The sequence below is a fragment of the Puma concolor genome, chromosome E4 (genome assembly GCF_028749965.1).
Source record: "Puma concolor isolate L17-30 chromosome E4, mPumCon1.1.hap2, whole genome shotgun sequence".
Taxonomy (NCBI): Eukaryota; Metazoa; Chordata; class Mammalia; order Carnivora; family Felidae; genus Puma; species Puma concolor.
In genome coordinates this window covers 46,731,775-46,758,556 of record NC_141683.1, presented here as the reverse complement: position 1 = coordinate 46,758,556, position 26,782 = coordinate 46,731,775, and the positions used below count along the sequence as shown (strand labels likewise).

General features: G+C 40.5%; 1 protein-coding gene across 1 annotated transcript in view; it reads left to right on the top strand.

Moving 5' to 3' along the window:
* The first annotated feature begins 2,582 nt into the window (after positions 1 to 2,582).
* Positions 2,583 to 26,782, top strand: part of NIBAN1 (niban apoptosis regulator 1) — a 153,566-nt gene continuing 129,366 nt past the window's right edge. Inside the window, exon 1 of the mRNA XM_086693374.1 lies at positions 2,583 to 2,966. Within this exon, the coding sequence (XP_086549500.1) occupies positions 2,912 to 2,966 (55 nt within the window). The 5' untranslated portion in view covers positions 2,583 to 2,911. The remainder of the gene's footprint in view (positions 2,967 to 26,782) is intronic.

Below are 26,782 nucleotides of genomic sequence, written 5' to 3'. Positions count from 1 at the left end.
AATAATGAATTCCTTATTTTTTCCTGTAAACTGGTTTGGGAAAAGGAGCTTTATTTGTTTGGGGAAAAAAAATGGGAGCAGAAGTTCTTTCTTAATGTAATATCAATGATTTGCAAGGTCTAATTAAAATTCCACTTTCTCTAAAGACTTGCTGCCTTGACCACTCTTGTTGTTACTGATAGTAACAATCCTAGCTTCCATTTATTGAACACTTACTATGTTCCTGGGAATATGTTAAGTGTTTCACAGACCTGGTCAGATGTAATTTTGATGACAGCACATAAGGGAAGTGTTATAAGCTCCGTCTAATAGATAGAGAGACTGAAACAAGTAAGTTAAGCACTTTGACAGGGTCACATGGCGACTAAGTTATCAGGCTAGGATTTGAGGCTGAGACTGTGGTTACAAAGCTTGTTGCTACTACACACATACAAATCCTTCCTTTTACCTGTTCCATCTGTGAGTGCTACAAATGAGCAACAAAGGAGAGACGAGAATAATCAGTCTTTTCTCAGATTGTTCCCAAACCAGAGGTGACAAGCCAAAACTCTGGCAGAAGATCCAAATCAGTTTTCTTCAACAACAATAACAGCATTCTGATGCACAATTATAGCTATTTATACAAGAAAAGGTATTACTACCCTGGGAAGATATACTTAATTCTAAGAGCTAACTTAAAATATTGAGAAAAAAGTTGAACATTGAAGAGTTTAAATTATTGAGTAGTTACCTGGAAATGCTATTTATTCATTGAGATTCACAGCTTTCATTGAGTCCAGATTCTATATTATATATTTCACTCATTCACTTATTCAATGGTTATTTATTGAACACCTATATGCCAGGTGCTGTCTAGGCATTTGAGATACATCAGAGAACATGAGCAAAAATCCCTGCCCTTAAAGAAAAAAAATGAATAATAATATACATATAAAAGAAACAAGAAACAACATCAACAAAGAAAATCCCCAACCTTATGGAGTTTCCGTTTCAGTGGGGACAGATAAAGAAGCATATCAGATGATGCTAAGTGAAATGAATAATAATAATGAAGTGGAGTGGAGTAAGGAGTGGAGAGAGATGAGGGCTGGTGTATAAATGGGGTAAAAAAAAAATGCTTCTTTTGAAGTGTTAAGCATTTAAGCGGAGATTTGAATAAAATGAGAGACTTGGGCGCCTGGGTGGTGCAGTCGGTTAAGCGTCCGACTTCAGCCAGGTCACGATCTCGTGGTCCGTGAGTTGGAGCCCCGCATCGGGCTCTGGGCTGATGGCTCGGAGCCTGGAGCCTGGTTCCGATTCTGTGTCTCCCTCTCTCTCTGCCCCTCCCCCGTTCATGCTCTGTCTCTCTCTGTCCCAAAAATAAATAAAAAACGTTGAAAAAAAAATTTAAAAAAAAAATGAGAGACTTAGAGAGTGAACCAGGTGAATATCTGAGGGAAGAGCATCCCAGGCGAACCAAGAGCACATGCAACGGTGGTGTATCCTAGAAGAGCAAAAAGGCCAATGGGGCCAACCAGAGAGCAAAGGGGAGAGAGGTGGTAGGTGAGGGCAGAGAGCAAGGGGGGCCTGGTGTCAACGACAGACTGGGGCTTTTTCTCTGAAGGAGGAGGACCAGTCAGGAGGCTAGTGTAATCATCCAGGTGAGAAATGATGAGTGTCACAGCAGTGGGGGGTGGGGGGTGAGAAATGGTTGGATATTGGATATATTCTGAAAGCAGAAAGGAGAGGATTTATTGAAGGATTAGAGTGTAGGGTGAGAGAGATTGGGTGTGAGGTGTGAGAAATCTTTGTGTTAAAATGCTAGTTAATTTACTTTTGAGGGCAGAGCCTCTGAGTCCTGCTCAGGCCTGGTTCTTCTGTGTACAGGCCACTCGACCTTGGAGGTTAAGTCAATAGGAGTCACTGAAACTCTGATTACTAAGAATAGGAAGAAATGCATGGTGACCCTTCTGCCCCAGTGGAGTCTTATTTGGGAGAGGCTGCCAAGCTAAATAGTGGTTGTGGGAAAAGACTAGATGCCCTTTCTGATGAACTATTTCCAGTTTGCTGAGGGGAAGAACTGGACCTAAAGGTGTAGGAACAGACTCTGATGGGGTTTTCAGAAGTTTCAGGACTAGGAACATATTGCAGGACCCAGCCTTAGGTTTTCCCTGGTTTTCCATTTCTTTCTTTTTTTCCCTTCATTCCCCACCCACTCCTTGGTCTAACATCATGGCTGAAGGAAGTTACAGTTTACTGTCGGTTCTCAAACCTTAGCAGGCCTCAGAATTACCTGGAATGCCCTGAGAAAAACACAGATTGCTGGGCCCACTCCTGGAGTTTCTAACCGGGGCGCGGGGTGTGTGTGTGTGTGTGTGTGTGTGTGTGTGTGTGTGTGTGTGTGTGTGTGTTTAGAGGGTACACAGGGGTGGGGAGCTGAAATTTTGCATCTCTAACAAGTTCTTAGGTGATGCTTGCGAACTGCTGCTTCTAGTACCAAAGGGCGTGCAAAGCAACGTCTTTAATTCCACCTCGTGACATGTGAGTGGCGAAGGTTCCAGCTCACAGAGGTTTCCAGTCACTAGGGAAATTGTGCACTCACCCCACGGTGTTTTCTCGGCTGCCCATAACCCGGGGAAAGAAGCAAAGGCCGGCGAGGAGAAGGAACCAGCGGGCAGTCTTTCCAGACTGGACGTCCCCTCGGAGCTCCCCAGCGAAGCCAGGGCGGGAAGACAGCCCCAGGCCAGCCCACAGATCCTCAGAGGGCGCGCGCGGGTCTGGAGGAGGCGCCCCAGAAGGCGGCGCCTCTCGGAGGAAGTTTGTCCTTTAACTGCAGAGCCGGGTTCGCCGTCGCAGCAACCTCCAGGAGCGAGCAGCGGGCGCCCACGGGAGCCGTCAGCGTCGCCCCGGGTGCATCGCGCGCACCGCGGCCATGGGCGGCTCGGCCTCCAGCCTGCTGGACGAGGGCAAGTGCACCTACATCCGAGGTACGCGCGCGCGGGGGGCTTGCCGGGGGCGGGGCGCCCGCCCGGGGGGGCCTGCACCGCCGCGCGGACCCTGACCCCCGAGGGCGCGTCGCCAGCCGGTGCCGGACGCGCCCTACACCTGAGGCGCGCTACCGGCGGGCGTGGGGACCTCGGGAGCGCACGGCGCCTCGCGGGGTCAGCTCTCTCCCAGCTCCGGGGCCGCATGCCTGGGCTCGGGCGGGGCTGCGCTTCGGCCGGGGGCCCGCCGGCGGGGGATGCTCTGGGAAGCGCCGCGGCACGGTGGTGGGAGGCAGGTGCAGGCCGAGGGGTGGGGGCACGACCCCGTTTTTTCCGCTCAGCCCGCCTTGGGGTCTGATCAGCACCTGGCCCAGAAACACCTCACCCTCGCCTCAGTTCTGGGCTCTTTCTGAACTTGCCCAAAGAGAGCCACGGGGATATCCCTCGTTTCTGCAGACTTCCCCGGGGATTCCCGGCCTATACAGCAGAATTTCCCTCCTGGTAACTTTGGCCTGTTTTTGTAAAACGCGGCGTCGGCCACATCTCTTCACTGGAATTTCAGATCACTTGTGGATGATTTCATCAGAGGCAGAAAGGACCGTGTCATTATGCTCCCAGGTTACACGGTTTCTTTCCCTCTCCGGAGACGGGGGAGGGGGGGGGGGTACAAAAGAGGAACATTGGCATATTTTGTAACAGTTAGCTAAAGTAATAGATGGGGAGAAATTCATTTGGGGAGACTTTCAGACATAGTGACTCACTGGAGAGTCTGAGGCAGAAAAACAAAACAACAACATACACAAACCCAACAACAGCAACAAAAAAACTTTAGAAAACAAAACAAAACAAAAACCCAGACTAAATGGAAACTGCAGAAAATGGTGACTCTATCTCCTGGGGGTATTTGACCCCATCTCTCTATTCTAGAGCAAACCTTGCCCACAACCACTACCTATTTAGTTATCTTGTGAATTTAGTATTTTTCTGGCTTTAGAAATACCTTCTAAACTAAGTATTGAACTGTACGTTTTACCCTAATTCTGTAAAGAAATGGTTAACTTCTTCCTGTTTAAGTTCTCTTTCTGGCCCCCTGAAGTTTCCTGATAGGAAAGCACTTATTTAGTGTCCTTATTCCATATTTGTTTTCAGTCACCACAACATTTAAAATCATTTTAAAAGGATATCAAATCAGGGCACTTGAGAGCCATGTAATTGACTTTCCAGATTCCTGCTCTGGTGCTTGTGGAGGCAGAGAGGATCATCGACAGCCCATTCTGTCAGGGGATAAATCTTGGTCAAGTATTCCTTTGCTGTAGTTTATTTAAAATGGGGGAAAGATGGATGGCTTATTTATATTAGTTAAACAGCTAAACTAAGGCTGCCTTAGTCTTACAAATTTGGCCATGTGCTTATTTTCACCAGTGTGTAAGGGACTGAAAGAACAATGTAGTAGAACATAGTGAGGAGGGGGTTGCATTTAGTTATTTGCAAAATATGTTTATGCCATTTATTTTATAAGACTTCCTTTCACCGCAAAGCTTAGAGACACCTAAAGTTGAATCATGGCCATCTACAGTAATCATCGGAAGTCCAGCAATGTAAGGGATTAATGTTCTTAAAGACTTCATGGTCATGACAGTTGGTGCAAGTCTTGTATTCATGTGAAAAGAAAATGTGTTACCCTTTTATTTTATTGTGAATTTAAATTATTACCCTCACAAAAGTATGAGACGGCTAGTGCACAGAAAGGACTTGTAATGAATATGTTCTGAATGCATAAAACTATAGCAGAGTGTGTGACAGTCATTACATCCACAAGTCTTGTTCAATTTTATCTCCTTATTCTTTGGGAGGACACTTTCAAGTTATGTACGGGCAGAGGGAAGAGAAGAGTTAAAGTTAGAATACCTCCAGAGAAAATGAGACGTTGCCTCATTTGAGAATACTAGTCTTGCCAAAAGAGAAAAGAGCATTGGAAAAATGCATGGTGTTGTGAATTGTTAGTGCATGAGCACATGAAGGTCATGAGGCTGTGATTTCCTGATGGTTTTGAAGCTTCAGATCCCTGTAAAAAAATTATATATATGTGTATATATATACACACACATATATGTGTGTATATGTATGTATACACATATATATGTATGTGTATATATACACACATATACACACAATATATATACACACATATATGTGTGTATATATACATACATATATATGTATACATATATATACACACATATATATGTATACATATATATACACACATATATATGTATATATATACGTATATACATATATACATGTATACATGTATACACGTATATGTGTGTGTATATATATATATATGTATACATATGGTCCTATCTTCTCTGATTTGCCCATCCTTTAGCCCATAAATATTCTCAAGTTTTGATTTAATTATAAGCAGAACAATCGAAAATATGACAGTAAGGTTTAAATACAATTTTATGACCTATTTCTCATAAAGGAGCTGCCAGTGAAATATTATAGATTTGAAAGCCCCTGTAGCTGATTCAATAACTTTCCTTCAAGCTTGATAAACTTTGCTAACATATGGAGAATAACTAGTCAGTATATTTGGAGTCAGTTTTGTTAACTTAATCTTGTATGTGTTATAAGCAGCTTACTTCTGGTATGCTAATGAGTCTGAATCAGCATTTGCTTTTAGACAAATCGTTTAACAGCTGCCGTTCAGTTTGTGTGCATCGAAACTTTGTGTTAACAGTGATGCTCATCACATGGTTGTTTTGAAAATACATTATTTCTTAGGATTTAGTGAATTTCCAGGCGAAGGGATATCAGAAGTATTGAGGAGTTACTTCATTTCTAAAGATGCTTTGAAAATTATTACCACACTCATGTTTCCTGGCACAGAATACATTCTTAGGATTGCTTCTGGAAACTTTCAGTAATTTCACTTGATACGATGTTTCAATTAATAAATAATTCTAAGACCAGGTTGTAATCATAGGGACAGTGTTATCTGTTAGCCCTCAGTGTTGCTTTTAGCACTGACTTAAAAGGGTCTTCTTTCAATGAGAAAGAAAGCTCATAAATTATCCAGGCACCGGTGATCAACTTAGGGCACTTTGCTCTCTTTATGCCACGTTTCCTTTTACTTTTTAAACTTTGATATGCAAAAATGAACTATAGCTTCAAAACACACAATGCCTTCCTGTTTGAGAAATAATTATATTTCCTTTTAAAAATTGCCACTGGATTGTTAATGAAGCAAAACAAAACAAAACAAAAAAGAACCTGAAAACTCCCTCCTAAATCCTTGCGTAGAGTCAGAATAAGTACTGGAAAATCAGTGCCACAGCTGAGAATTGTGGGAGACACGGGTCTCGGTGGGGACTGGCAGACACGTGGAGGCCTGGTAGCAGCAAGTGGCAGGAAAACCGTTCTTTTCCTAGACTTACTGCAGAGTGAGTCCCAGTTAACCTGTAAGGGCCCAATGGCTTCCAGTGAAATGCTTATCGGTGATCTGATGCTTATAAAGAAAATGAGTTTCAGCTTAAAAACAACTTGTATTTCTCATAGGGGGATTTTCTCATACTTGTACCATAAGGGTTCACATGGGTGGCAGTATATGAAATTTATGCTCAGAACAGTGTCTGGAGTGATGTCTCCACAGACAGGATGAATGGAAGATAGGGAGAACTGTACATGTTTGTAGTCTACTTAATCTAGATGTATATAGTACTAGTCTACACATTTGCCTGTTCTTCGGTCGTAATTTGTGGGTAGGAGACGGGCATAAGAACTGGTCTGATTTATATGGATATTATGACAGTGTAATCTGAGAGTCCAGTTTATGTCGCTAGAAATGGCAGTATATTGTCATGGGTAATTAGGATATGGAGCGTGGGTAGGCACGATTAGACATCAACCCAACATCTTTTCCCCATTCCTCTTTCAAACAGAACCGCACTTTTATTTGGGGACTGAATGTCCCTTCTGTAAAGCCATGTGTTCCAGAGAGGCTAGCCCCACTTACGGCTTTTGAGGGGTGGGTGCAGATTGGCCCGTGCCTATCACGGTGCTGTGTTCTCCTTGCCAGTGATTATATGCGGCATGGGATTCTGATGCAGTGTGGCCAGTGAGGCTTGAAGGGAGGTTGACTGGCTGTTTCTAAGAAAGTTTTCTTCCCTTTTTAAAAGGAGACAAAGGGTTGAGACATATTCTTCCTTTCCTTCTTCTTTTGGACTTTGTTGCGTTTGAATGTGATGCCTGAAACTAAGTGGGAAGGGAGCTAGCTCAAAGACATAGCCACCATTGGAGCACTGCCAGGCCAACGTAGTCTCAGAGAAGAGAAGCTAGAGCCTGGGCACACCTTGCTGATCGCCTCTCTGTCCTACTCATGCATACTTTTTGTTGTGTAATATACTAAATCCTCTTTGAGTAGGGGTGGTAGAGAGTGCTGGTTATCCCCCAATATCATTCTTCCCTTTTTTTTTTTTTTAAGTTTTTATTTACTTAAGTAATCTCTACACCCAATGTTGGGCTTGAACTCATGACTCTGAGATCAAGAGTCGCATGCTCCTCCAGCTGAGCCAGGCAGGTGCCCCTTCCTTACTTTTAAAAATAATAGAACCTCTATAGGGTGCCTGGGTGACTTGGTTGGTTAAGCAACTGGCTCTTGATTTGGGCTCGGGTCATGATCTTATGGTTCGTGAGTTCGAGCTCCGCATGGAGCCCCACGTGGAGCACCATGTCCAGCCCCACATTGGGTTCCCCCACTAACAGTGCAGAGCCTGCTTGGGATTCTCTCTCTCTTCCTCTCTCTCTGCACCTCCCCTGCCCATGAGCCCCTGCTCTCTCTCAAAATAAATAGACTTAAAAAAAAACTTCTAGAAGTTCTTTAGAACTTCTAAATGTTAGCTGGCCATGTGAACTTCCAGAGTAAAAATATTTCCCAGGCGTCTTTTCAACTAGATGGGGTCATGTAACTGAGTTTTGGTAAGGGGTATAGGTAGACATGTTGTATGCTCTTTCCAGAAAGTAACTTTAAAGAGAAAGAGTGTGCCCTTCTGTGTCCTTTCCTTCATACTATTGGCTAGATGGTGATGGTGGCTGGAACAGCGTCTTTCACTATGAGGTGTCCTTTTAAGAAGGAGTTCATGCAGCATGGAGTCAGTGGACAGAAGGAGCCTAGGTTCACGTGGTAGAACCTCCATACCAGCACTGAGCCTTCATAAGAGAGAAATAAAGTTCTATCTTATTTAAGCCAGTGTTATCTGTATTACTATATTCCACAGACACATCTTACTCTGATTGTCTCTAGTACTTGTGCCCCCAAATGTCATAACCAGCACACTAAGTGCTGCCTTATTGAGTCCCTTTAAGAAAAATTAATCAGAAGAAAGTAGGAAGTCAGTAAAGATTCTGCCATTAGTATCGGTGTTAGTTCTTAATTTGTAGAAGGGAATGGATTCTCCTGGGAAGTGTGGAATTACAGCTGCCCAGGTGGGAATAGCAGGGATGGGAGAAAGAAGGAGAGGGTGCCCAGTGTAAATAACACAAAAACATATGCTGATCACATTATATTTTGACAAAAAATCATGCCAAATGAATGCCAACCTACTGACAAAGCTAGAAGGAGTTTCTAATTAGGAAAACTATTGCCAATTGGTAATTTCTAGTGGCAACAATAACTTTCTACTACCTTTAGTCTTTCTTTAGTATGAATTGAGAGTTTCTTAAAGTCATCAAAAATAAACACTAGACTGAGACAAATTAACATATTCTCCTATTTTTGTGGAAGAAACAGTGACCTTCCCTCCTGGGCTCCAATTCATGCCTTGATGAACCTCATAGTTAAACACTGAATCAAGATCTGGTGTCAATGAAACATTTCTTTTTTTCTATGGACACTGGCAGTGAGAGGACTACACCGTCAATGGTGCTGTAGTAATGGTAATTACTAAAATGACAATGGTGATTCTTTTTATTGTTTTATTTATTTTTGCTGGACTACTGAACTGATTGATTGTAGTTGTACTCTATTGTAATCTTTGGGAAATTCTGAACTGGGTTCCCAGGTAGAAAGTGCAACAGCCAGAGCTCAATTTGTAATGGTTCCTAATCCAATTAAAATAAATGTACCGTGAAAATTTCACAAAATACCCAGTGTGAATTATGGCAGTGAATTTTAATCTCCTAATCAGATTATTTATTTATTTATTTATTTATTTTATTTTTTAAAATTTACATCCAAATTAGTTAGCATATAGTGCAACAATGATTTCAGGAGTAGATTCATTAGTGCCCCTTACCCATTTAGCCCATCCCCCCTCCCACACGCCCTCCATTAACCCTCAGTTTGTTCTCCATATTTATGAGTCTCTTCTGTTTTGTCCCCCTCCCTGTTTTTATACTATTTTTGTTTCCCTTCCCTTATGTTCATCTGTTTTGTCTCTTAAAGTCCTCATATGAGTGAAGTCATATGATTTTTGTCTTTCTCTGACTAATTTCACTTAGCATAATCCCCTCCAGTTCCATCCATGTAATTGCAAATGGCAAGATTTCATTGTTTTTGATTGCCGAGTAATACTCCATTGTATGTATATATATCACATCTTCTTTATCCATTCATCCATCGATGGACATTTGGGCTCTTTCCATACTTTGGCTATTGTTGATAGTGCTGCTATAAACATGGGGGTGCATGTGTCCCTTCGAAACAGCACACCTGTATTCCTTGGATAAATGCCTAGTAGGGCAATTGCTGGGTCGTAGGATAGTTCTATTTTTAGTTTTTGAGGAATCTCCATACTGTTTTCCAGAATGACTGCACCAGCTTGCATTCCCACCAACAATGCAAAAGAGATCCTCTTTCTCCGCATCCTCGCCAACATCTGTCGTTGCCTGAGTTGTTAATGTTAGCCATTCTGACAGGTGTCAGGTGGTATCTCATTGTGGTTTTGATTTGTATTTCCCTGCTAATGAGTGATGTGGAGCATTTTTTCATGTGTCAATTGGCCATCTGGATGTCTTCTTTGGAGAAGTGTCTATTTCATGTCTTTTGCCCATTTCTTCACTGGATTATTTGTTTTTGGGTGTTGAGTTTGAGAAGTTCTTTATAGATTTTGGATACTAACCCTTTATCTGATATGTCGTTTGCAAATATCTTCTCCCATTCTGTCGGTTGCCTTTTAGTTTTGCTGATTGTTTCCTTCGCTGTGCAGAAGCTTGTTATTTTGACGAGTTCATTTTGCTTTTGTTTCCCTTGCCTCCGGAGATGTGTTGAGTAAGAAGTTGCTGCGGCCAAGATCAAAGAGGTTTTTGCCTGCTTTCTCCTTGAGAATTTTGATGGCTTCCTGTCTTATATTGAGGTCTTTCATCCATTTTGAGTTTATTTTTGTGTCTGGTGTAAGAAAGTGGTCCAGGTTCATTCTTATGCATGTTGCTGTCCAGTTTTCCCAGCACTACTTGCTGAAGAGACTGTCTTTATTCCATTGGATATTCTTTCCTGCTTTGTCAAAGATTAGTTGGCCATACGTTTGTGGGCCCATTTCTGGGTTCTCTATTCTGTTCCATTGATGTGTCTGTTCTTGTGCCGGTACCATACTGTCTTGATGATTGCAGCTTTGTAGTATAGCTTGAAGTATGAGATTGTGATGCCTCCTGCTTTGGTTTTGTTTTTCAAGATCGCTTTGGCTATTCGGGGTCTTTTCTGGTTCCATACCAATTTTAGGATTATTTGTTTTAGCTCTGTGAAGAATGCTGGTGTTACTTTGATAGGGATTGCATTGAATATGTAGATTGCTTTGGGTAGTATCGACATTTTAACAATATTTGTTCTTCCTATCCAGGAGCATGGAATCTTTTTCCATTTTTTTGTGTCTTCTTCAATTTATTTCATAATCGTTCTATAGTTTTCAGTGTATAGATTTTTCACCTCTTTGGTTAAATTTATTCCTAGGTATTTTATGGTTTTATTTTTTTTTAATTAAAAAAATGTTTAGTTTGAGAGAGCATGGATACTCATGAGGAGGAGGGAGAGAGGTAGAGAGAGAGAGAATCCCAAACTGGTTCCGCGCTGTCAGGGCAGAACCTGACAAATGGTGAGATCATGACCTGAGCCAAAATCAAGAGTTGGATGTTCAACTGACTGAGCCACGCAGGTGCCCCAGATATTTTAATTTAATTTAATTTTTTTTTTTTTTTTTTGTCAGCAAAGCTAGGTGACATCATTCTAAGAAGAAAGGTACATGCAGCAATGTGCACTGGTAAATGTAAAATGAAGTCAGAAGTAAAGACAAAAGAATAAAAAACAGAATTCATATGCTACAGTCTGTTTATAGCACTTTAGAAAAACATAGGACACAAGGGCTAAAGTTCTGACAGTTCCAAACTAAAACACACACACACACACACACACACACACACACACACACACACACACAAGTGCAATACAGATTTTCTCCTTTGAAACTGGAAAATTCATTTTAAAAAGAGACTAGCAAGTTGCTGCCAATAAGAAAGTGCAGGCCAGCTTATAAAAGTGCTGCTTCTTCTTCTTCTTCTTCTTCTTCTTCTTCTTCTTCTTCTTCTTTTTTGTATACATAGTATACATAGTTTTGTATACATAGTTTTTCTCACTCCGAGGGGAAAAGATTTAGAGATATGAAAGCAATTAATTCAGTTTTGCAAATTGCAAGGTCTGGGACCCAAAGAAATTTATATTTCTGTGCTTGCTATTATTTAGATGTTTATGTCTGTAGGATAAGAATATATTAAGAGTTTTAACTAGGAGCTCCTAAGCAATTTTTAAAAAGTCCACAATCTGAAGGAATTTTGGAAGAAGAGTAAATATCTCTGTGCCAAACCATGTGGATTTGGATTTTCTTTTTTCTTGTAAAGCTATTTATTTTTTTATTTTATTTATTTTATTTTATTTTAACATAAAACACAAGCTCAGAAAATCACACAAAACAAATGTATAGTATAGTGAATCACTTTAAGGCAAATATCCATGTGGCCATCACCTAGGTCAAGAAATGGAAAGAACTTCACTAGCCATTCCAGAGGCTTCCACATACTCCATCCCAATCCTAAATCACTTTGTTTTCTCCCACAGTGACCACTATTTTCAGTTCTCTATCGCTGCCTAACAAACTACCCCCAAGAGATACTGGCTCTTTAAACAACGGTTAATTTGCTCACACTTCTGCTATCTGCCCTGGCTTCAACTGGGTGGTTGTACATCTTATATTTTACAAGTGGTCATTCCTGTGACTGCATTCAGTTGGTGGATGGGCTGGTGGCCAGACTCAAATGGGAAGGCTTTCTTTCTCTCTAGGTGGCCTTTCTACATGGTCTGTCCTGTAGGGTACTGAGGTGGGGTTTTTTTTGTGTTTTTGTTTTTTTTGGTAATATTTATTTTTGAGAGAGACAGAGACAGAGTGTGAGCGGGGGAGGGGCAGAAAGAAAGGGAGACATAATCTAAAGCAGGCTCCAGGCTCTGAGCAAGCTGTCAGCACAGAGCCTGATGCGGGGCTCGAAGTCACAAACCGCAAGATCATGACCTGAGCTGAAGCCGGACTCTTAACCAACTGAGCCACCCAGGTGCCACTAAGGTACTGAGCTTTTTAAATGGTGGGTCAGGGTTTTCAAGGGTGCTACGGCTTCTAGAAGCTGCCAGAGCTTCTTAAGGCTTTGGACTGGAATGGCATGGGATTACTCTGCTACATTCTGTTGGTTAAAGCAAGTTTTGGGACTAGCCCAGATTAAAGAGGAGGGGACTCCACAAAGTCATGAATAACGTGAGTTGTGCTTCATCAGAGAATTACTTCCATAATAGACTACGTACCACACCACTAATCCTAGACTTTAGAGTAATGAGTTCCTTACATTTCCTTACAGTTTTATCACCCCACAATGCCTTTTTAAACTCTATAGTTTAGTCCTGGCCACTTAAAAATATCTCTTTTAATCTACAGGTTTCCCTTGTAACTTTTTTACTTGCAAATTATCTGTAGGAGGATCCAGGCTATTTGAAATGTAGAGTTTTCTATGGTCTGGAATTTGCTCCTGGTGCAGGTCGACACGTTTCTTCTAGATTTTGTACACATTGACAGAGTGATAGTGAGACTTGATCAGACTCAGAGTAAAGACTTTTGTCAAGACTATGGGTTGTGCTGTGGTCTTCATTTGGAGGTATATAACATCTGGTTGTCTCTTCTTGTGATGCTAGCAACCATTGATGCTCATTGCCAGAACCCATGAATTCACTGGGGTTTGAAAAATTGTTATATGCTAATTATGTCATTTTGTTCTCATCTATTAGCTGGAATCATTTTATAGAATGGTACTTTTTGTAATCTACAGTTTTGTTACCCCTTGTTATAGTTTGTATAGGAAAGGCAGGATAAAAACTTAATCCCTTTTATTTACCATTTTCAAGATAATTTATTGTTTTCCTGTCATTCCCCAAAGATGATCAATTAATTTATTTAAAAAATTTTTTCATTTTATTTATTTGAGAAGGAGAGAGATAGAGAGAGCAGGAGAGAGAGACAGAGGGAGAGAGAATCTTAAGCAGGCTTCATACTGTCAGCCCAGATCCTGTCGCAAGGCTTGATTTCATGACCTTGGGATCATTACCTGAGCTGAAACCAAGAGCTGGACACTCAACTGACTGAGCCTACCGGCACCTCAGTGATCAGTTAATTTAGAAAAATATTAATTTCAGCTCAGGTTATGATCTCAGGATTTTAGGATTGAGCCCTGCACCAGGCTCTGTGCTGAGTGTGGAGGCTCCTTAAGACTCTCTCTCTCCCTCTGCCTCTCTCCCCCCTGCTCTCTCTAAAGTAAAAAAATATATATTATTGTGAACTCATGAATTCCATTGTAATTCTTATCCTTATTGAAGCTTGAATTTCCCATCATTGGGAATGAAAACCTCTTCAAGTTGGCTCCTGAATCCTTTTGAAATTACCCTAGTAGTATTTAATAGCTTCCTTGCCATCTGGTAGATCAAGATGTTCTAAGCTCATCCTGTTTATATCCTACCTTGTACCTGGAATATGCAATATCTATAAGAAGCCTGATTTATTTTAGTGGGAAATGGTATTTCAAGATGACAGTTTGGGCCTAGGAAAGCTCATTGCGATGACAGGTTGGCCATTGTTTCTGTGCCTATTTAGTGAATAGAACTAGGAAAAAGTGTTTTCTACATTATCTTCCTATCTATTCTTTTCCTTGGTTCTCAATTCTATCACAAGATTATAGAATTAAATATCCCCAAATTCTCATTTGATGCATTCCCCCTAATACAAACAATAACCTCAGACAACACAAATACTACCACCACCAGTTATGATTGTAGAAAATGATTGAACAAATTGTTTTAAGAAGTAGTAACACAGTTTTTGTATATGCTATCCAAATTCTCCTCCAATTTTATTTTATTATTTTACTACGTCAGAGTATATAAGTATTATGTTCTCTTTTCTCATTTACTCTTGTTTTACAAGTAAGTATTATTTAATACATTGGTCCTTATATTGACGTCTCTCTGGTGTTTGAGACTCATTATCTAGTAGATGCCTTAAGAGCTCATGGAAACATAAAGAATGACAACATACTAATTTAGTGGATCAGTGGTATCACCAAAAGTCAGCTTGTTTGTATCTTTCTACTCTCTGTGCACTAGTTCTCCTTATGGTTAAAAGATGACCAGAGCATCAGAAAGTATCACATTCTTAGGTAAATCAAGAGACTAAAAGGAGGACTGTCTATTCTGTGAATTTCTTTATATGAGAAAACCTTTCCCACATGGCTTACTAGGAGACTCCTCTATATATTCCACTGATCAGAATTTGGGTCACACAATCCTTCCTAAGCCATCACTGACAAGTGTATGGAATTATCATGATTTGGTTAGACTCATCCAGATTCACCCCTGGACCAGGGCTAGAGTCAAACTTCTCTGAAGCACATGGCTATAGGGAGGATCTTGGATAACTGAACAAAATGAGGTTCAGTTACCAAGGAATAAGCATGAATGGCTATTAGACAGATAACCAACATTATGAGTTTTGATAAATATCATGAAGGGAATTAAAAGGGTACTGGGACAGAAAACTAATGGCACTGATAGGGCAAGGAGATGAGATATGCTTAAGTTATGGTGCTCAGGAGGGTAATAAGTTACTATCCACGTGAAGAACCAGGGGGAGAATATTTTGAGTAGAGAGAATGGTATATAGAAGGGGATGGAGGAGAAGGAACTTGAAGGTCCTGAAGAACAGGTGGAATGACTGGAGTGTAGTGAGCAAGAGGGAGAAGAGTTTGATGGGAGGGGATTCCGCACAGCGCTTATTACTAACAGACGTATGATACATTTATTTGTTAATTTTTTATTGCTTGCCTGCCATCACTACAATGTAAGCTCCCTGAAATCAGGGCCTCTGTTTTCATTCACTGCTCTATTCTCAGCAAATGCATCAACATCTGGCACATAGTTTATTATCAATAATTATTTGCTTAATAAATGAATGAAAGTTGAAAACATTTAAAAATTTCAACGAATATCCTAAAAAATAAGGTAAGTGTTGAGTTTACAAAACAAATTTAGGATGCAATGAAGAAATGAAAGTACTATATAAGAAATAGCTCTTGGAAATTACAAATCTGATGATCAGAATTTTTAAAAACCCAGATGTTGCTTTGGAAAAAAAAGTTGAGGGGATCTTGCAGAAAATAGAACAAAAAGATCAAATGATGACAATATTAAAAAAAATACTTAAAGGGTCTGGGTGCCTGCGTGGCTCAGTCAGTTAAGCATCTGACTCTTGATTTTGGCTCAGGTCATGGTCTCACAATTTGTGGGTTTAAGCCTCACATCAGGCTCTGTTCTGACAGTGTGGAGACTGCTTGGGATTCTCTCTCTCCCTCTCTCTCTGCCCCTCCCATGGTCTCTCTCTCTCTCTCAAAAAAAATAAACTTAAAAAAATTAAAAGGTCAATCCAAAAACCTTAATATGTGACTCACAGAAGTCCCACAAAAATAGGAAGACGCATAGGGTACAGAGTCTTCAGTAGTAGCGAGCAGAAGTTACCCTGCAAGACTGATTTGGACCTGCGTTAATAATAAATGTAAAAGCAAACCTCAGAAGGATCAAACTGATCCTAAGTAACTTAACTGCATGCCTAAACAAAGTTCAACATTCTTTATAAAAATACAAAAAAAAATACACATTCATAAAACAAGTGAGCAAAAGAGGAAAAAGAGAGAGAGAAAGAAATCAAGAAACAGACTCTTAATTATACAGAACAGACTGATGGTTACCAGAGTGGGGCGGGGAGGAAGGATGGATTAAATAGGTGATGGGGATTAAGGAGTTACACTTGTCATGATGAGCACCAGTAAAGTATGGAATTGTTGAATCACTATATTGTGCACCTGAAACTAATATAACACTGTATGTTAACTAACTGGAATTAAAATAAAAACTTAAAAAGAATAGAGATACATAGTTGTTTCTAGTTGGAGTCTTCTGATGAGAACTCCAATTGAAGTATTTTTCTGTGTTGGTGTCTGGATTGGTATCATCTCAGTGTGGGAACTTTAAAGTTGACTAAGGAATAGGTGATCACTAAGGATTCCTTTATTCATCTCAGTGACTCTGTTTCATGCAATATGAGTTCTCATATTTTCTGTAAGGGTTGGTTGATGAATAAAGAATTTGTCATAGTTATTTTATTGGAAAAAAATACACATTCAACAATGCAAAATTCACAATATCCAGCATCCAATCAAGAATTACCAGGCAAATAAAAATATCCATGACTCTAAGGGGAAAAAAATCCATCAATAGAAACTGACTTCGGAATTGTAGACATGATGAAATCAGAAGACAAGGATGTTGAGACGGCTTTTATAAATATGTTCCATATGCTAAAGCAGAGGAAAACATGAACATGATGAGAAGGGAAATAGAAGATATAAAAAATGATTCTTGTCTCCAGTCTTTAGGAAAGAGCAATATGACTACTATGTTTTTGAAGTCTGTTGGGACATCTGTTGGAACATGTAGCTGAACTATCTGCTACCAACACTCCCAGTCGACCTGGGAGAGGAGCAGATTGCAGATCGGCATGAGTAGCTGCTGACATGGGGTTGGGTTGGGTCCTGGACAGATGAGCAGGGGTCAACTCAGAAACGAAGGGAAATTATGGCTATTCTTTCAAAAAGGGCACTGTTAGTAGTGGACATGTGCCATTACTTCTGGGGCTCACACAGGGCAAGTGACAATTTCTATAATTAGCTCCCAAGAATTCAGAGGGTTCCCCCCCCCCCCAGTTTGGATTAAACATGTTTGTTTAAAAAATTATTTCCTATGTAAGTCATGCTTGAATGAGTTAGATAGATATGCCTGAAGCAAATATGCCTGATATGCCTGAGCAAAACAGGCACAGGCTTGGAGTTGGAATGAAGATAAGTTTTATTAGCAATAATAGCAAATGTGTAATATCTGTAGTATAAATATTTAAAATGTTTTTGTTGGAAAGTAATTAATCAGTGACATTAATTGAAACGTGCTACTTAAAGTAAGTAAGAATTATAGAGCATGGCTAAGACCTGTGCCTGTCAACTGGGATGTTGATTCTTAACTAAAAATGGTAACCCCTGGTCTGAGGAATGATAATGATAAAAAGAACTGTAAACACGAACATTTATTGAGTGTCTGCTATGTGCCCGGCAAGTGAATGTCTCAGAAAAAAGGTAATAGGATGCCAAATGTTCTTCCAGAAATTCCAGATCTTGTCCACAAAGCTTAAAAAAAATTGTTTTTGTTTTAAGTTTATTTATTTATTTTGAGAGAGAGAGTGAGAGGCGGAGAGAAGAGAGAGAGAATCCCAAGGAGGTTCCGCACTGCCAGCGCAGAGCCTGATACAGGACTTGAACCCACGAACCACGAGATCATGACCTGAGCCGAAACCAAGAGTCCTACACTTAACTGACTAAGCCATCCAGGTGCCCCCACAAAGCTTTTTCTTTAATGGAAAGGAGTGCTGACTTGATAGGATTTGAATAGTGTCTTGTCCACTTTAAATGAGCTAAACTGGTAGTTTATTTCTCGGTAGAAACTGAAACATTTACTAAACCCTTGATTCCATATCTTAATTCTAAATGACTAGTTTTCGAAGTGAGTACTTCCAGTGGATAAGATTATACATAGCATAGTCCAGAAATTAAAATTCATCTAAATGTTAGCAAAACATAATGTGGAGCTTATGTAGAAGCAGGAATAGTAGGTCACTTGTAATTAACTTTAAATAAAATGGTACCTTAGGCAACTTCTTCATTATTAAAGAAAATATTAATATTTGGGAAACAAGGCTCAAAAGACTCATAAATGGAGCTTTCACATTTTAAAAACAGGCATGATCCTCTCCTGAGGACTTGTCGAATCTGAAGTTGGATTCTCTGAAGATTTTGGATGTGTCCGCTGGCTGCCTTCAGTTTCCCATGTGTAAAATGCCCAGCAGTAATGGCCAGTAAGATAAAAGGAGGTCATAAATGAAGGTGATTTAATTCTTGGATTTCCCAATCCTACACGTATGCTAATTTGTTTTTACTATCAGTTAGGGTACCAGGCCTTCCCAGAGTAAATAATTGGCTTTCAGACACTGCCATATAATACCTGTCTCACACATTTGTTCTGAGGATTAATTAATGTTTAAAGTGTTTAAACACAAAATGCCTCTACAGAAGCAATGGCATTATAATTTGTTGGGACACTCTAGTATTATAATTAGTACTAATTAGATTCTTTTCTACAGCATTTTGAATTCACAAATTACTGCATCTAAGGTATTCTTTATTCATTTTGAAAGAGTCAGACACAATGGTTTCCATAGGAGCCTTTCAACAACTAGTCTCAAAATTCCACACACACACACACACACACACACACACACACACACACACCTCCCCTCAAACCAAGGGAAGACAAAGCAAGACACCTTTCTAGGATCTGTCATGGGAGAGGAGTCCCAGTGGTGTGCCGGAGCTGGCTGACACTGACTGGCTGAATCTGGGCATCCCCTCCTTACTCAGAGTTCAGTGATGTCATGTTGGTAGCTTGAAATCAGCCATGCTGGATGGGTTTTTTGTTTTGTTTTGTTTTTTGTTCTTAGATCAGTTTATCAGCACATCACTGCCAGTGCCCTTCTCTTCAGTATATGGAATCTAGTTATATTCATACTCCATTGTCAGGGCCTGAAGTCAGATTTCAGTTATACATTAGTGCAGAGTGGGCTTAACTGCTGAAACTAATACCTGCCCACCCCTCCCCCCCCCCCCCGCCAATCTCCATGGCTCGACGTGATAACGATGTATATTCCAGTCATTGCACAATCCAATGTGATTCCATGTGGGATAGAGAAGGGGAGTGGGTCATTCAGGAACCCATACTCTTTCCATCTAGGGCATTGTGGCACGGACCCCTTTAGCAGTCTGATGAAATCTATGGATCCCTTCTCAGAGTGACATTTTTTAAGTGAAAACAAAAATACACAGAATTACAAAAGAAACCAATTTTTTCTGAAATGCAGATATCGGGGCGCCTGGGTGGCTCAGTCGGTTAAGTGTCCAACTTCAGCTCAGGTCATGATCTCATGGTTCGTGGGTTCAATCCCCACATCGGGCTCTAAACTGCTGGTGAGGAGCCTGCTTGGGATTCTCTCTCTGTCTGTCTGTCTGTCTCTCTCTCTCTCCCTCTTCTCCACTCACGCTCCTTCTCTGTCTCTCTCTCAAATAAATTTTAAAAATAAAAGAAATGCAGATATCAAAATGTATTAAAAATCGGTGATGTAATAAACATGTGCTTCTTTACTAATACATTCAGTGGCAAAGTCTCATGGTGGGCCTAATAACTGCCGTTACTTTGATGAAGTGCTATCTTAAGATGGGCAGCTAATAAAATGTGCTGTGAAAACATCTGTGATATCTATGGATGATAAAGTCACAAGTTACCAGAGGGGTGGGGTGGGGGGATGTGTGAAACAGGTGATGGGAATTGAGCAGTGCACTTGTGATGAGCACAGGGTGATGTATGGAAGTCTTGATTACTATATTGTACACCTGAAACTGATATTATGCTGTGATGTTACCTAACTGGAATTAAAAAAATTTTTTAAAGAAATCTGTAACGGAAGTAAAACAGGAAAAAAATGTCACAAGTACCGGTAAATTCTACCGGTCTGTTGTCTCCATTCATAATTGAAGGAAATGCTGAATTTGAGTTGGAAGTTTAATAAAAATAAATATGTTATAGCCCCCCCATTCAACTTTTGGACCCCTGAATTCCATCTGCAGATTCCATAAAGGTCCACAGACCCCAGATTAGGAACCCCTGATGGGGCTCCATTATTTTTGGGGGTGGGGACAAAGACCTCAATTAGATACTCTGCTTATGTTTGCAGATAAGAGGGTCAGTGGCAGACTAGGGGCAAACGTTTTATCGTCCAAGCCTGGAGGTGCACACATCATCTCTGTCCAACTTTCCAACCTTCCACATGACACAGCTTCCTTCTGTATCTCTTCATTTGGCAATTTCTATCAGAAGTCATACTCCTTTTATGATCACCTCTTCCCTTACATCCCCTCAACATCACCCTTACATCTTAATGAATAGCTTTTCTACTTTAAATGTAGTCCCACTTGAAAGGCAGGCTGTATGTTAATTTTTAGGTAAGAAAAGTTCAAGCCTTCTAAACTTGACTATTGCGCGCTTGAAATGTGGCTCATCCAAACTAAGATGCGATGCAAGCATAAAATACACATTGAGTTTTGAAGGCTTAGTAGTCTTCAAAGAAAAGAATGCAAAGAAGTCTGCAAAGAAAAGAACGCAAAATATCTCATCAATATTATTTAATGGTGGGGCGCCTGGGTGGCGCAGTCGGTTAAGCGTCCGACTTCAGCCAGGTCACGATCTCGCGGTCCGTGAGTTCGAGCCCCGCGTCAGGCTCTGGGCTGATGGCTCAGAGCCTGGAGCCTGTTTCCGATTCTGTGTCTCCCTCTCTCTCTGCCCCTCCCCCGTTCATGCTCTGTCTCTCTCTGTCCCAAAAATAAATAAACGTTGAAAAAAAATTTTTTTTTAAAAAATATTATTTAATGGCAATTGTATACTGAAGCGATAATATTTAGGTCTTAATGGCGAAATAAATATATAAATACATTAAATGTAAATAAGATAATTTAAAATCAGTGTAATCTCTTTACAAATTTTTTAATGTGCTACTAGAAAAGTTAAAATTACATGAGGCTCGGGGCGCCTGGGTGGCTCAGTGGGTTGTGTCTGACTTCCACTGGGGTCATTATCTGATGGTTTGACCCCTGTGTCTGGCTCTGTGCTGACAGCTGAGAGTTTGGAGCCTGCTTCAGATTCTGCCCCTCCCGCTACCCCTCCCCCGCTCACGCTCTGTCTCTCTCTGTGTCTCTCAAAAATAAACAAAACATTAAAAAAAATTATATGAGGCTCACATCTGTGGCTCACATGATATTTCTTACAGACTCCTGCTTTTGAATAAAAATTCATAGAAGATTCACAGAGCTGCAAGGGACCTTCGGATAGCTATCTAATCCAACCCCTTTATTGTAATCAGAGAGACCGAGTGAGTGGCTCCTGCCTGCAAGGCTAGTAACGGCAGATATAGGATGGGAACACAGATCTCCACGTTCCTGGCACAGAGCTCTCTTCATAAGCTATGGTATTCCAACCAAACCAAACCAAATCAAAAATCTCCGAGCTTGAAGTTTTCAGTCTAAACCAGAAGATGCTCTAATTCAGAGTTATACCAAAAACAAAAACAAAAACAAACAAACGCTAACAATGGCAAGTCTTTTCTTCATCTGATGTATTATTCAGCCTTAGGTTTAAAACTTAAGTGTAGCTTTCCCTTGCTACTGAAGAATTGCAGGCACAGGTGAGCAGACACACTGGCCGGAAATTGACTCCTTCGGGATCCCAGAAAAAAGAAGCCCTGAGGTCATTCTCTTTGTTTCTGGTCTCCACATTTCCCTCTGTTGAATAGTTTAAGCTCATAAAGAAATGTTAATTCTTATGTCCTTGGGATTTTGTCTTAAAGGGATGGAAACTTGTGGAAACTTAGTATTCTTAATACACCACCCCTTTCTTCCAGCCAGGCGATGGCAGAGTGGATAGCAATTAAAAAGAAAAAAATGATGGACTTCCTTTTCCTTTCTTCCATTTTCTCTTCTTTGCTGCTATAATGGACCCTACGGACAACTTTATGAGGATGTCTGGAATATTTACAGACCTTTTTGTTCTCGAATATTCCTTTCCACAGGTTTTCCTCCCTCCAACTCATTCTCCCTCTGTAATGCACCACTTTTCATGGGATTACATTTGGGCCATTGTGTCTTTAAGTAATATTTAAGATGAGTTTAGAATTAAAAAAAAAAAAAATGCTTGCCTTAAATAACGTATTGCCAATTCCTCTTAGGAATTTTAAATAATACAGGTGCTTCTTGAATCATATAATTTGCTGAAATTGAAATAATGTTGTTACCTTACTCAGCACTCTCTGATAAAGATGATATGCCACCTACACTCTGGGATGTCCCATGTTTCTTTGCACTTGCATTTCCCTACATTTCCAGTGGTCTCTAGAATTCTAAGTTCCAAGAGGAGCCATAAGGACTGCATCCTGATCCATGGTAACTTTGGTGATCTTCTTACCAACGTGTTTCATGTTTTGACATTTCTTCTCGTTAATATCGTTATTTGGCACTTTCATGAGAAACTCTTGAGGCATACCATAACCAACTACTTTGCTTTGTTTAGGATCACCACAGCTGTTGACATCAGTGGATGTCTGAGAGAGGGAGCACAAACCCTTGCTCGTCTCCATATGGTTTTTATGAAAATATGTGATGCCCTGGGATGTGTTGATAGCCAAGCTCCGCAGTTCTCCAGAGATTTTTTTTAACCTTCCATTGTTCGTTAAAAGGACAAATATATACATATGATGTCTTTTGCAAATGAGTATAAGACTGATTAAGGTTTGTGATAAAAACTTTCAAAATGATATTTTTATATAATATGCATGTGTTCCATTTTCAGAAAAGCAGACAAAACGAATGTACAGAGCAGATAAATCTTTACAAAACATTATGAAATGCTAACTGTGCAGTTTTCTTGACTCAGTAGAACATTAGCCCTGCAGGCAGTCAACACAAGAAGCCCCGTCACTTGCTAACTGTGCAACCTTTTGCCAGTCATCTGAAACTTGGTTTCTTCCACTGTAAAATGGATAAGGGTACCACCCCAGGTCGTAAGGGTTCATTTTGCTAATTTTTGTAAAGTACTGAAAACTGAGATAGGAACAAGTCTTCTCACAATGGTTAGGTGTTTTAGCATTTACAATTGTATACCTTATTCATTCTAAAATCAAAGTAAAACATTTTAAGTAAACTGAACATCAAATAAAATCTCTTCTGTCTGGATTTTCAGTCAGAGCGCCTGGGTGGCTCAGTTAAGCGTCCGACTTCAGCTCAAGTCATGATCTTGCCATTTGTGAGTTCAAGCCTTGCGTCAGACTTTGTGCTGACAGCTCAGACACTGACGCCTGCTTCGGATTCTGTGTCTCACTCTCGCTCTCTGCCCCTCCCCCAACTCTCTTTCTCAAAAATAAACATTCAAAAAAAATTTTTAAGTAAAAAAAACTATCCTCAGTCAACCAGTTGGAACCAGAACTGAACTTCTATCCAGTTTTTAAAATTTATGGTATGGAGCCTACCGCATGCTCCAAACTCAATAGAAAGCAGGGACTTTAGGCACAAGTATTTGAAATGGTGCAGAACTTATTTGAGTCCTGATTCTAACACTTACCATGTGACTTTGGGCTTGTGGTTAGGCCTCAGTCTTCTCATTAGTGAAGCAAGTCATTTAATTGATGAAGTCTCTCCAGAGAATCCTACTTAGGATAGATTTATAAAACCTCATGGAATACATCCACTTCTTATAGTGAGGCATTCGTTGCATGTTTTTCTTTCTAGTTATCAAAGAGGATACTCCCTGTTCTATGAACTGAGATAAAACAGAGTAAACTGCTCTCCAGAGACTTCATCATGGAGGTCGGGTCGGGGGGAATACAGTAAATAGTAAGTAAATAGTGAGATAGGATGTGGTAATGAATATTATGAAGAAACATAAGGGCATGGAAGTGGAAAGAGAGTGATGAGGGCTTCAGCTTCAGATGTGGGTCAGGGAAGTCCTTTCTAACTTTTTTTTTTTTAGTGTTTGATTTATTTTTGAGAGAGCGCACGTGAGCCTGTGGGGGGCGGGGGTGAGGTGGGGTGGGGAACGGGCAAAGAGAGAGGAGACAGAGGATCCAAAGTGGGCTTTGCACTGACAAGCAGCAAGCCCCATGTGGGGCTCGAACTCACGAGAACCATGAGATGACCTGAGCCAAAGTCAGACGCTCAAGAGACTGAGCCATCCAGGTGCCCCTAAGCCCTCTCTACCTTTTGAATGAAGTCCCAGATAGGAGTACTTAGGGGAAGTACCTCCCAGGCAGAGGAAATAGCAAATCCAAAGCCTCTGAATTTGGAAAGGAGCTTGTCTTGTCTTAGGAACAGCAGAAAGCCAGTGTGGTTAGAGAGGAGTGAGTAATGGATATTATGAGAAGACGAGGGGCAGGGAGATAAGAGGGGTCACATCACGGAGGGATTTATAGGCCACCGTAAGGACCTGGGCTTTTACTCTGAGTGAGAAGAGACACCATGGGGAGTTTTGAGCAGAGGAGTGACATAATCTGATTTCTCTTGACTGCTGTGTAGACAGACTGCAAGAGGAACAAGGGAGGGAGCAGGAAGTCAGTTAAGAAGTTAGAGCTATATAATCCAGGTCAGGGGTGGCTAGGGCTAGAGGTCTGGAGGTAGTGAGAAGTGTTTGGGTCACAAATACATTTTGAATGGCAGAGCTGACAGGATTTGCTGTGGGATAGGAGGAGAAAAGTAGCTTGAAGGATGACTCCAGGATTTCTGACCTGAGCAACAGAAAGAATGGAATTGCCACTGTTTGCAACAGGGAAGACTGGGGGAACACATGTGAGGGTGACAATGAAGAGTTCATCTTGGACATGCTAAGTTTGAGATTCAAGTGGAGATATCAAATAGGCAGATGGATTCATAATCATAATCATAACTGCTATTTGTTAAATGAGGCCTTTAATTACCTGCCAGGCACTTAAGAATTGTATATGTTACCTCATTTAAATCCACACAGTAATTCCTGAGATAGGTACTATTATCGTGCTCATTTTGCAGACAGCAAGACTGAGGCTCAGGAAGAGTAAATCTGTGCTTAGGTCAAATTACTAACATTTAGTGGATGGAGTTATCCCTGGAGCCAGAGCCCTGCTGTTATCATGTCACTGTAGAGCCACAAGAAGAGGAGGCTGCTCTCAAAAGGAGTTTGCTTTGGGCTTCACCTCAGTTACCCCTTTTTGTCTTAATTTTCATGGACACCTTAAAAGTTGTTGAATTCAGGTCAGAAGTATCACTTGTTGGGGCGCCTGAGTGGCTCAGTCGGTTGAGTGTCCAGCTTCAACTGAGGTCATGATCTCATGGCTCATGGGTTCGAGCTGCTTCGGATTCTGTGTCTCCCTCTCTCTCTGCCCCTCTCCTGCTCACGCTCTGTCTCTGTCTCTCTCTCTCAAAAATAAGTAAACATTAAAAAAAATTAAACAAAGAAGTATCATTTATTAAGAGCAGAAAGATGCTGATGACATATATTTATAACATATTTTACTTCTGAGGATTGCACATATTTTTTAGTGCCAAATACTATAATTTCAGAAGAGCAGTAAGAAGTGTCATCTGATGAAATTATTGTTTCCAAAGGAAATAAACTTGGATGCTGATCCTGTGTCCATTATTGTCTTCTTTTATAGCCGAATTAGGCACTTGGCCATGAATTTTCATTTCTAGCATATCCTAATCTGAAACTAGCTTCTTATTTGTGATGCTACTGAGCAAGGGAAGTTTTTCTATCTATATATCATGATAGCCTTTAGATGAACAAGCAGAAGTATAATCATGATGTTCTCATTTGCATAAGCATCTCCCTGACAGGTCATCAGAAATCTTTATTGTTCTCAGGTACATTTCATGGGCTGCTGAAGGCATGCATAATCATCTCTAGCAATTCATCTTCTTACCTAGTTTAATGGCCCCTATCACATAGCAGGAGAATGACAGAGCAAAAAGGCAGTGTGTCCAGGGCCTGCCTGCTTAAGAATGTGGAATAAATTACAGTGGGGAATAAATTATATTAGCTCTTCCTCATTATTCAGTTACCTTTTGCAAATTTCATCTCACTAGGCTAAACAATCCTGGATGGCCTGCAAAAAAAAAAAAAAAAATTTCTTACCTTGCCACCAACATGCTCAGATTCCTTGTTCAGCGTCCAGCTAGCAGGTGATCAACATAAAACCATCAATTTACATTAACAAAGACTCCTCTGCACTAGTGAATCGGGCTAATACAGTCACTTGAGTTGGGGTGAGTGGGGTCCTTACCTTTATAACTCTTGATTTTAAAAAAACCTATTTTGAAGATAAAGTGGATAAAAAATCATTACCTTGATTGAATTGTTTTAAATAAACAGTCCACTGAATGATCTCTTTTTTTATTTTTATTTAAAAAAAATTTTTTTTCAACGTTTATTTATTTTTGGGACAGAGAGAGACAGAGCATGAACGGGGGAGGGGCAGAGAGAGAGGGGGACACAGAATCGGAAACAGGCTCCA